Here is a 12,689-nt window from a genome sequence, read left to right on the forward strand (position 1 = left end):
ATGAATAGGCAAATGAAGGAATAAACCATTTGATTGATGGACTTTATCAAAATGACAATTATCAGCTCTGGCTTTCAAATGTAGGTGCTACATAGCAGAATAACAAAATTTATGCAATGTTGCTTGCATATTATATCATCCAAAACAAATGATTTTGATAATAAGCTTAAACTTTAAAGTCATTGTCTTTAGTTTGCTTTTTGAAGATGTATCAGTATTGAAGGCATTTTTTTGTGATTTTATCCAGACTATTCCTTTGCAGTCCAACTGGGTAGTCTCCAAGATAATGCTGCAGCCACATAGATTAGATAAAAGACAGGAACTTCAACTTGTTCCCATGATTTGGGTAACAAGCTTCATGTGTAAAGTCATTGTCTTTAGTTAGTGCTTTTTGAAAATGCCTCAGGTGTGAACTGAAGGCAATTTTAGTTATTTTCATCAGGACTATGCCCTTGCAGTCCAGCAGAGTAGCCTTCAAGGCTGCATGTAATATGCTACAGCCATATAAATCAGATAAAAGACATAAACTTGTTCCGAAGGATGTTTGCTGACCAACACTTCGCCCAGACTGGCCCATGTCAGGAGCTGACCGTACGAGCTGTGAGTACTTACGGGTGAGAAATCAGCACTAAACCCGGCCTGGCAGTAACTAACTTGATTCCAACCGATATTACTCTGCCAATCAGAGTCAAGCGCTACAGGAGAAACCAGCACAACTGTTAATGAGTTAAGAACTCCTCCCTAGAGGCTGAAATAAAGATCACCGCAACATATGTGCAAAGTAAAGAAAGGAAAATAAACAGGGAAACTATGGCAGCCATCGCATGCATTCCTTAATACTAAAAGAAAGTAGAAAAGTAAAATGAAGGCTAGTATAAGTGAAGCTGCCCTTTTTACTCGTGCATTAAGGAATTATTTCTGACATGCTGTAATCTAAGCCAGGCATTAGAATAATAAGTCCTATCCTACCTTTACTAATACTGTATCATAGTACATATCAGTCAGGCATTAGATGTACATTCATGCTTGTCATGAAAACTAATTTCTTCGTGCAAAACTGACTTGATTTAACTAGTTTCTTCGTGCAAATTTGACAACATCTGCATTTCCTGAAGCATACGCATTACCATCAACATTATGCAACGTCCACATAGCATTACAATAAAGCATTCATTGAAATCCAAAGGTGCAGGCAACTTCCAGGATTGTTGCAGCACTACTTACCCCGCTTGCAGGGGGAATAGTTCCTGATTTGCGTGAAGTTTGCAGCAGCGAGGAAGCAGTTACCGACAGGCTCCCTCTCGTTAAATGTGTCTGTGTAGTACACATATCGTGGGGCACATGCCTACAGTAAAGAAAAGTACTTGTTAGAAACTGATAGCAATAATTTCTAAATACATTTTGATGAAATTATCATCATTTACTTAAGAAACACACTCTTAAAATATACACAAGACTCAGATATCAGACATCAAATTGTAAGATGCTGGCAAAATTCAAACATTCTAACATCTAACACAAACATGTTGATCCAAGACAATGTGGCATTAAAGATCTCTTTAAACTTTCGAAAAGTAGCCAGTTTAGATGCATTGCAATCAATACCGTCTATATGCTCTTATCTTCAAAGCAACAAACACAAGTTAACTAATCTTCATCGACATCAAAAATACTTGGATGACATTTTACTATTGCGTAGAATAACACTACATTTTTTCAAGTAGTAGATCCTCTCTTACAATGACTACGTCCTTGGCAGGCGATGCGCTCTTGACGGTGGCTCCGAACCACTGTCCTGACTTCTGGGTCTTCTGTAGGATGTTCCCCTGTAAGTCCACTCCTCTGTCATCACCTGGGGAGACAAATTGTTTGTTTGTTTGTTTGTTTCTTTGTTTCTTTTGCACATAAAGAACAAATAAGAACATAGTATAGAAAAGTAAATAAAAGTCCTGGAGGAGGGGAGAAGCCTTTAAAACGATATCCTCCTTGGTAATGTGGATTTCCATTGTTACTTTATTTAAACCAGTCTTATTTGATGACAGACGTATCAAAACAATAAAACAAGTTTGACTTCAGACATAAACCAACATTTGAAGGAAATGTTCTTTTTCTCTGTCAAGTCGAAACTTGATTCCATGAAACTCTTGAGGCGATTCTGAACACTGTGCAGATGTTCCAATTAAACGGGAGGCATAGGGACTACAACGCAGCCCCTCCCCTTTCATACCAAAATTTATAAAATGTGACTTCAACTTTCAAGCTTTCTCAAGTTAGACTGACCAAGGAGGTCCCTCTTTCAACCTCCTTGGACTGACCTAGCTAGTTAACCTGGTAACCCCTCCCCTCAGACACTGAATCAAAGCTTTGCATTTCATGTGTGACATGCAAATGTCTGTTTGGTTATTTTCATTTGGAGCCAGTACAAACAAACAGATATTTTACCATGTATGCTTAGCTGCTTTGTTATCAAAAACCTACGTGCAGGTACGCCCACCACGCACGCCTGTCAACACGTTTGTTCTGCCGACTGTCTTCACACCACATATCTCAGTCGTAACCTAGTTTCCACGCCATTTGACGATGCATCAAAAAGACAGGCTGTGTGAAGTTTCCAGATGTAACCTGTTCACACGTTTTTTCTTATCTTTCATGCAGATAACAACCGTAGGAGTACCCTATCAGATTTCCGAAGCGGCCCCCCTCCCATCCAACTTTTGTCGACTTTGCCACCAACAGAGATACATCAAAAACAAAAACCCTAAAACAAGATCCAGATAGAGTCGACTGTTTGTGTGGTAATTTGCATCATGCTCTAGTATCAGAATTAATTTTGAATTCTGGGATGCAACAAATGTCGATAAAAGTCCGTCTGAAAATCATGCTTTTCAAATCGATTCAATCTTACCGCCATGTTGGAAATCCAAATATTTACTTCCGGCGAGGTTACTACCATATATGGTCATGTTGACCCAGTCGGCATACGTACTTCCGGGGACAATATAGCTATCTGGGCCGTGACGTCACCAGTGTTTGGCATTCCCCAACCCACTTTTACGTCGTCAAAGGGTTCTTAGAATATCAAATTACATTTTCAGTACAACATTTATTTTTTCAGCCAAAAAAGGTAATATTTACAAGATGATTTATCCCTTAACAACAGAAACTAAAAAAAATTATTTTCTGATCGTTCTTGCGTTCTTTGTTTTGTTTCTTTACAACTTGCCTTCAAAATACTTCGGTGCTTTATTGCAATGTTATTTTTTCTTCCACTACGATGGGAAAAGGTCTGCTTTAACTATACGATCTCTACACTTTCAAGTCGTCCGAAACGGAATATTCAAGGACGTCATGGCTTAGTGGTAGTGAATAATTCCAAATGCTGAAAGGACAGGAACTTTTCTGGACAAGGGTCGTCTGAACAGGAAGGCAGGACCTATTTTGGCGGGAAAGGGGTCAAACGACACCGGGAAATTCTTTCTTCAAGTAGCCCACTTCGATCAGTAAAAATAGCACACGTCAGGCGCACAAAAATTTCAAACTGTCCGAAATCGAATGTACATGTACTTGTCAAGCGGCTTTCAAAGCTGAATCCTGATTTGCTATGATTTCCTTGGAAATAATTTAGAAATCTATTCAGTTCAACTTTATAAAGAATAAAGGCGGTTAAAGAAAACTCCATGCTCAGTTATACAAAGGGACCACTCAAAATATTCGCAAATTAATAAATAAATAAGTTGCATACATAACTGATCATGGGAATTTTCACTGCCTGCTTTTTTTACTGACATCACCGTTGCAAGGAAAGTTTTTGTTTTTTTATCTGATGACCTTTTATCTGATGACAATGACCTTTTGTCCTAACGTTACATTCATTTTACGCCTCAACATGACACAAAATTTCATCTGACCAACATGTACGTATCAATGACACAGTAACGTTCTGTTCCGTAATCTCATAGCATATGCAATATGTCTTCCCTGGTAAAATAAGAAATAAAATGAATAAATCTTCCGATTCAATGGATACAGTTTTCGGTCCACTGTCTTGCCGGCTGAAATATTTGCTTGGAGACACACTGTCATTTGTATACTATAACCATTTCCATAACCATAAAATAACGAGCGGTAACATGATTTGATCGGGGATAAGAGAAAATCCTATTCAGAGGGTATTTTCGCCGAAATCAATTCTGGGTGGTTTCCGCTCAAAAGGTGTTGATAACGACTCTGCCGCAAATCCTATTTTCATACAAAATTGATGGAACGGGCGTTATTCCGCTGGGAAGGGAACTTGAAAGATTATGTATGAGCCCCCCCCCCCCCCTTTTTTTGTCAACAGCACATTGCTGTCACTTTCTATTGGCTCCGATCATTGCATACATATCATAAGGTTTACCCGTAATACGCTCGTTCATATGTATCATAATGAACTCGCATTTTTGGTATATGCTGCGTTCGCGTTTCTCCAGAAGCTACGGTAGTACTATTTCAAGTTTACATAATTTGCATGATCACGTCACAAATACCAATCTCTTGATGAAACCTTCCGGTTGATATCAAACCACCAATTCATCCCCTGACATCCAGTCAACATGAGAGATTCTAAGAAAAGACCGACAAAGACCACTTCTTCTAGCGTCACTTAAAGGCAAAACAGGAAGACGTTTATGTTCCTTATCTTGCCAATCGCACTGATGACATTCTTTAACGCTAAATTTTTAACGCAAACTAGCTGCACTCAACTTTTCAAGTTTTTCTTATTTTTTAAGTCGGCTTTGACGCTAACTTGATTTGTACGCAAGCTCTAACTCAATTTTTCAAGTTGTTCTTCTTTTTTGTTTAAGTCAGCTTGGAAGACCTCACATGTGGGAAGACCTAAAACTAGTCAAGTTTAGCGAAGTCACGGTACAGGCTAGAAGCACCACGGAAATGACACAATAAGTTTTACCTTGTGTGTCGAAAGCGATGGGTGCGCATGGGTTGGGAGTGAGGGAAATACTGGTCGTGACGTCACAGCGGAACACCGCACCCCCCTCTGTGACTCCCGGCTGGGCCGTCTGACTTTTGGGGGCTCCCGCCAACAACCTGGAAATAGATAAAGGCACTCATTACAACTTAGTAGTTCAGAGATAAAATGATACTTACATACCCAATACTTACCGATGTAAAAGTGAGACTCGAGGAGAAGACAATAAAAACACTTTTTTGCAGGTTTGCTTTTCGCACTTCGGTCGCTTTGTCGGAATCATGACATTCCAACTTGTCGGTGGATGATTATATGAAGTATCTTCCCTTTTTAATGTTTTATCTTCGTTCTTGTCATGAAGATATATGACTTTCAAAAATTCCAGTGCGTTTCCAACTTCTGAAAAATGACCACAGCTATGTCCATTAGAACGGTAAACAAAACGGTAGACTAGGATTACCCTACATACACTAATGTTCAGTGCAATGGCGTGGAATCCAACGAACGGAAGAACCATCCAGCTAGCTTTAATGTAATGGCGAAATTTGCAATTATTTCAATTATTCTGCCATCGCCCATCCATCTTTCTCAATTTTTCCCCCATGCACTGAGGGCAGCCCCGTTAGTGGACCCCCCCGGTGGCAGCTTTGTGCCCTTTTGTGGCCGCTTCTTTAGCGAGCTGGCGCGAGAAGAGACGGCCGACAGGTGGTCCTGTGCGTGATGCACGACAGGGAACATTCGAGCACAAAGATGGCTCAGAAATCAGGCGCCAGAAAAACGGAGCTGTGAGTGGGAGGAGAGGTTTGTGAGAGGGACATCGGTTCTCTTAGCAACGGGAGAACTTGTTCCCAATTAAAAAAGCAAAGTTGAAACTCTCAATGAAAGGGGAGAGGGGAGATACTAGTACACACACACAGACTCACACACACAAAGCTCTTCAAAATGATCATGAGCTGTCCTCCCTATATATGCTTCTTGTTGGTCTTTCTCCTTTTTTTTATCATCTTGAAGATTCTGCTTGGAGGTCAGGACGCATAACAATCGAATCTTCCCTACCCATGACTACCACGACAGAGAACATTCCCTAGTAACGGATGAATGGTAATAGATGATTCGGAAACTAAAATCTGTCCTTAGAATAAGGAAAGAGATTCGGTTCGTGGTCAATTGAACTTTTTTATTCCTTCCGTATAAAGTCCGGTGCTGGTAGTGAGTTAGGTAGTGAGAGCGTGTCGCCAAACTTGTTTAGCAAATATCCCTCAAGGCTACCGAAAGGGCGTCTGTCTCGGGGGATTACCATCCTTTACGGAGGCATTACTGGGAAAATAAAGAGGATCGTAACAACAACAAAACACGATCTGGACACTTGCATTCCGGAAAAAGTGTCCTGAGTCTGTCGCCATGGCATCCCCAATGACTGGACACCGTTTGGAAAGCACTCTGTTACCCCATCCGCCTTTTTAACGTGCGAGACGAACAGCTGATACGTTTGACATGTTGTTAGCACTTAGATCTTTACATGTACAACTGCTCAACCGAAATAGCCGCGCGTAGGTGTACGATAACTTACAAGTGAAGCAACCAAGAAGAAAACCTAGAGAAAAGTCCTTTCGCCAATCCGGATGATATTCTAGAAAGGGTATGGATGATATCATTTAGAAATGCTAACACATGGAGTAATGCTTATTATTTGCCCCGGGCAATAATTCGCCTATCCCACTTTATTGACGTATTTCCCAATCGGACCCCGGAAGTCAGACGAGAAGGTCACAGAGGCGAAATCTGTTCCCTGTCAAACAAAACACGGTGTCATAGGCTCAGCGGTAAACTTTAGATTGATTTCGCTGCACGTCGTAAACGCTACAGGTTTGCTAGCCTCCTTCACCGGACTGAATGGAAGTCGATTCTGGGGGCGAGTACAAGCTTCCCGGCATATACTAGTATTCCTTTCCCAGCATTTTTTCTTTCGCGACATATTTGCCTTCCCGGCGTATTTTCAGTTTAAAATCGTGAATCGACCCTTAAACAACTTACGCCAATGCCCCCAGAGCGGCCGGTGAAGGAGGCTACAGGTTTGTACTGAGCGGCCTGTACAAATATGCAGGTGCCGTAACGCCACCATCTGGTGCGTCGGACAGTACAGACCGGCTGGGCGCACTTGGCTAGCGCTGTGGGCAGAGAGAACATGCCGAGTGTCACGGATGGGTAGAGATCTTTAATCAGATCTAAAGCGCACCGCGTTTGCATTTTTGTAGTCTCTAGAGTACCAGACTGACTGGGAATTGTAAAAATTGGCTAAAAGAGGAGGTTTATCAGAGAAGTACTGTCTAATAACATACTGGTGTCCTTAGGAGTGTCTACTAAAGCCCAATTTTTACTTTCTTTCACTCGCCAATGGGCCTGGAGGGGACTAAAGTCGCAACAAAACGAATAGTTTCCAGAGTCTTTTTAAATTTGGTGGTTGCAAAGAAAGAGTTACAAGCGGTCAGACAAGGTGGTCAGCTGAAAGTCTAGTTGGCCTGACAACAGATTGGATCTTCTATGGCCCTCCAACCATTTTATAGATCTGATTATCAGTCGCTCTGCTAATCAAATTCTTGTTTCTGATGAAGACTACTAGTACATTGCAGAAGTGTTGTTCCGAAACTTCTGCTGGGGAGCAAGGGCGAGGCCTTGTAAAAGATTACACACAAAGTAAACTTGCGCACAGAAAGGGGGCTGTTCAACATGGCGTGGTATCTGACCCCGAGGTCACCAAGAGTTTACCGACCCACATTCAGGAACGTGTCGTCGTCTTTTCAACAGTTTACGTACCAAATAGTTCTAATGTGGTGCTACAAACACGCTCATAACTCCTTTTTGCTTGCTGTGACAACTTATGACTGTGAAAGGGGCAGGTGAAAGTTGCGCCCCTGCCAACTACTTCACACCTTGATGCTAAAAAAACTGTCAATTGCTCGCATGAATGCCGCATGCCCCATCTGTTGTGTCAGCCCACAGGTTTCACCACTAGAACCATAGCTCTCTTATATCAAAAAGGATTAAAGTTTTAACCACGTGAAAAGAAGAAAGAATCAACGTACCAGGCACTGTCCCCTTGCCCGTGGAAGTCCACGGAAAAGCCGAAGAGGCTACCGGCGGCGCCCGTTCTTGTGACCCTGGTCGCATCGGAGGTATCCAGGTTGAAGCAGCTTGAATCGTGCACATTGACTAGCAGCAGCGCGAACACAAACGCGTAAAACGTCCTCCTGTATTCCTTCAGTGTCGAGGGCAACATCTTCTTGTGTAGAAAATCCATGGTTGGCAGTGAAGGCTTTGTTGAGCGTGTAAAGTCACTAGTAGTCGTCTGGACTCTTTCTGGAGAGATCGTAACACGATAACACGGACCTCGTCACGGGCACTTCGAGTGAAAAAAACAAAACCAACTCGTCGAACGATACTCGCACAACACCACACGAACAAATCGTAAAAGATTCAACTAGAGATCCAAACTTGTAGACGATTAAAAAAAAACAGTCCGATTGTTTCCGAAGAGGCTTCCTTACTACGCTGTACAGGATGTATGAATGGTGTACAGGGCGTTCGACGGTCCGATTTGTAGACCGGAAGGCGGGGACTATTCACTAGTGACGGGACGGCTATTTGCATACCTGCTGGCCGGCTGGGTGGGCGGAACTAGCCCGATGACATCACTGTCTACCGACGGGGTGAGTTGCTAGCCGGGTGTAGGGTGTCCCCGGGCTAGGGGGCGTGACGTCACAGCGCTATGATGAGTGTTTAATATTAATCCTTATTACCAAATACAGTCATGGCAGTAAACGCGATCGATGATTTTTGTCAAGTACTAGTAGTATAGACGGCAGAAAGTTGCTTTGTAGGTTAGATTTATTTGTAACTGATTAACTCCTTTCGGGTGTAGACTTTCTGAAGAGTCGGAAATCACTATTCAAACTATAATGCCATTGATCTAATGACAGAAGTATGTTGTTGTTGTATGTTGTTTTCAATGCTCAAGCTAGCGTAGTAACAACCTTGCTTGTCCTTTTCAGTAAACTTTACATGAAGAACGATAGTTCACATGTCATTTTCATCAGAGGAAAAAGTATGATAACTGAAAACCTTTCTACATATATAACGTTATATATTATGCTAGCATTTCCAAAAAGAAATCCTCGTTCTAAATTTCTGCGCTGTCAGAGTCTTTTCCGGTTCCGTTTACAGGTTTCCTGTCCGGAATTTCCTACTGAGTCGTCCCAATGCCTGGTACCTACGGCAGTATTACACTGACTTCATACACATCATATGTGTGCTATTTTTATTCTCGTTTCTCCGTTACTCTTGCTAATTAATTACAAGTACGTCTTGCACTGACTATCAATGTGTGACAACGTCGACAGGACAAGGTAGGCCATAGTCTAACTAAATCGCGCCCCTAGCGGCCGAGCGACTGTAACACAGATTGCAGTAGCTCAAGCCTTTATAGCCTATGACAGTAAGGTCAGTAAGACAAAAAAGAGAAGAAGAAAGGATTGTAATGTTCTATATCTGCATCCATGGTCTGCATTGTTTTCTGAAGAACATGGATCGTGTGTAAAAAAAAAGGACCGGACCGTCAAGAAATCCAACCGTTTTTACCAGCTTCCAGACCACCGTACGTGTGAAGATGTTTTGTGTCGTTCAATAAAATAAAAAAAAAAATTTTCTCGGCCTTCAAGTCTTTTTTTTACTTTCAAGCCTCACACGATCAAGTGCAGGTTTATTATAAGATATCTATTCCATTTCCTGCTGATATCTGTCAATTTTTCTATCGCTCCCGTGTTCATAAGTGCTTAGAATATTGCACTGATTACAAATTTAACTACGTGATCAAAACAATTCAAAACTCAACTTCAACCAATCAGAGACTACTGTGTATGGGCTAGACATTTTTCTCATATTTTCCATTTCAGACATCTCAACCACACCAGACTACAGAGACGACACAGAGTGGGTTTTATACACCGCGTGGGCATTCTGGCGATGAGTAACGTCTTCACCTTCAAGGGAGAGCCCCAAGATGGAATCTCTGGCAGACGCGTGGTGCCTTCCCTGGTCTATTACATCTTTTTATAGTCTTCTGCCTGTTATTCAAGGATGTTGTTGTTTCAATTACTTTTTTTTCATGCACGGACGACGCGATACTTGATAACAAAAATGTTAGTAGTACTTCGCTAGTGTGGTTTGCCGTATAGTTACAACGCTGTCTAGCGACCACAATACTCATTGCAGATGCGTGTGCAGATGGTATTCTTGTATGCTTGCTCAGGATCCTCGCCGTTTCTTGACTTTGTTCCTAATCTCTTACTTCTACCTCTTCTACGAGTATTTACCCTCTCGTTTCTTGTGATATTTTCCACCTGGAACGACCCCAAAAGTCATTCGCTTTCAATTCACATCATCCTACCTTTTTTTTACAATAATATAAGACGCCGGAACCCAGTGGCCAACGCAACTGCACAATACGGTTTATCAAGTTCAGACTGAACGTTTGAATTGCGTTGACTCCACAAACACGGCCAAGGGCGTGGTCTTGACATTTTATGATATATGTTTGTCACACTTGTTGTATGTCGCATGTTGTATACGATTGTTACCATGTACTTCACCCAGTGGGGCACAAATGTGCAATAAAGGTATTCATTCATTCAAACGATTACCAAAAAAAAAACTGAAACTAAACTCATAATAAGACAAGATCGATCCAATACCTATCATTAGCTACGAATGCTGTACCTAAAAACGTCAGACTACTATGTTTACCTTCTGTCTTGTTTGCTTCCAGCTGGAATGTTTGCTTACCTGTGACGTCACCGTTTACAAGAGTTAAACAAAGCTCAGGTGAGCCAGGTGTGCTCCTCTATCGTCAGGTGGTAAGGTGACATTTCCGTTTGGAGGGAGTGAGAAATAACTTCGTTTTGTCTGTCAGTCAAAGCCGGAATGTGCGTCAGTAATGTGCATTTGAACTATACACCTTTCTCACGCGGCGGCCATGATAGATCTAAAACGAGTTCAATGAGGCAAACAAAAGACTGTCCATCATAATCAGCAGTTCAACCAATGATGGCCTACCTAGGAAAGTGACCAGTAAGAGATTTGGCTGCATGTCCGTCAAATATTTGCATTGTTATGTTTTTATTTTGCATCTCTTAAGGGACTATGGGGCCAGTCTACGCTACTCTAAATTGATACATCTTTTGGTGCATAACACTAGTTATAACATTTATTATTTGATCTTATATTGTGAAAATTTGTGTGGTTTGGGGGAAATCTAAACAGGAGCTTATTTTAGAAATAAGTTTTGTCTGTTTGCCTCATTGACCTCCTCTTCGATCTAACATGGCCGCTGCGTGAGAAAGGTGTATACTGTTTGTTAGGGTGATCATGTACTTGAGCGTTAAATGTATATACTCTCCAAGCAGATGTTTCATCGCGTAGATATAGTTAAGTTAAAGTTAAAGTTGCCCGTGCATCAGTAACTGATGCTTAGGGGTGGCGCCCATCTCCATTTCTGTAGCCCTTGGGCCACACATGTGCAAGTCACTACAGCAGGGGGCTGGTCCGCTGGTAGCGATGTGTGTTTAACTCCCATACTCTTTCTCATTAGTGCTGAGTGCTAAGCAGAGAAAGCAGCATGTACCATTTTTTAAAAGTCTTTGGTATGACTCGGCCGGGGATCGAACTCACGACCTACCGAATGCAAGGCGAACGCTCTACCCACTAGGCCATTGCACCGGTTAATATAGTAGTAGTCGGAAAAAGAGGAGTGCTCGTGTAATTTTTTCCGACCACTACTATATCTACGCGACTCAACCTCTACTTAGAGAGTAAAATGTAAAGTGTTAAAGCGCATATCACAACAGTATGGCGTTACCGGATTATAAACATAACGTTAGCTCACCTTGATCCGCGGAGTAAACTATATACGTTGTATTTGAAAGCAGAGAATTTGTTGAGGAAGACAAGTCGACGGACGGTATTTATAAATGCAATATTTTGATTTTAAAAAATGCTTTAAATCACCGTCCGTAGACTTGACATTCCTAAATACCATGGTTTTTTTTAAATAAAACGGATATAGGTTACCTCGTGGATAAAGGTGAATTAGCGTTAGAAGTACAGTCAAATCTGTATCATTTACCACTGTTGCAGAGGTCCACTTGGTCATTCAATTTGGTCAATTTGTGATGATCTCTTTGCCGGTTACTATTTTAGGTAGTATACTAAGGATCCAAGTATCCTCACTAGCTCTATAATGGCCACCTGTCTATTATTAAGTGTTAAGACCATTTCTTCAAGAGCCTTGAGAGGACACTACATACAGACTTTTCAAAACTACATACAATGAAGAAATATGTCTAGGTAATGAAAATATGAGGAACAGGAATGCAGTCACAAGACTAAGGATCAGCTGCCACAAACTACATGCTGAAACTGGACTCACTCACGCACTTCTCTGGAACTTAGCGGGTACCATCCGATTTCTACCATAAAACTAATCTCCAGGCATATTTAGCTGTTGCGTAAGGTAATATCAAAGCTGGCTAAGGAGCATAGCTGACCGAAGGAGTCTTCAGTCACCGGTAGCCATTCACACTCCTAAGCCGGCTTCACTCCTCTGGTAGCTTTTGATACTATCTTATGATACTGTAGGATCTGCCTGGAGATTACCATAAAACATATCTAT

The 12,689-nt window shown here is 41.6% G+C and overlaps 1 protein-coding gene across 1 annotated transcript in view; it reads right to left on the reverse strand.

Moving 5' to 3' along the window:
- The window catches only part of LOC118424961 (integrin alpha-5-like), a 65,727-nt gene extending 57,096 nt beyond the window's left edge, over window positions 1-8,631 (reverse strand). Inside the window, exons 1-4 of the mRNA XM_035833770.1 lie at window positions 8,050-8,631; window positions 4,949-5,085; window positions 1,740-1,852; window positions 1,225-1,345 (exon numbers count right to left, since the gene is read on the reverse strand). Coding sequence (XP_035689663.1) covers window positions 1,225-1,345; window positions 1,740-1,852; window positions 4,949-5,085; window positions 8,050-8,264 — 586 coding nt within the window. The 5' untranslated portion in view covers window positions 8,265-8,631. The remainder of the gene's footprint in view (window positions 1-1,224; window positions 1,346-1,739; window positions 1,853-4,948; window positions 5,086-8,049) is intronic.
- Window positions 8,632-12,689: the final 4,058 nt, after the last annotated feature.

Source organism: Branchiostoma floridae, chromosome 10, assembly GCF_000003815.2.
Source record: "Branchiostoma floridae strain S238N-H82 chromosome 10, Bfl_VNyyK, whole genome shotgun sequence".
Classification (NCBI taxonomy): domain Eukaryota; kingdom Metazoa; phylum Chordata; class Leptocardii; order Amphioxiformes; family Branchiostomatidae; genus Branchiostoma; species Branchiostoma floridae.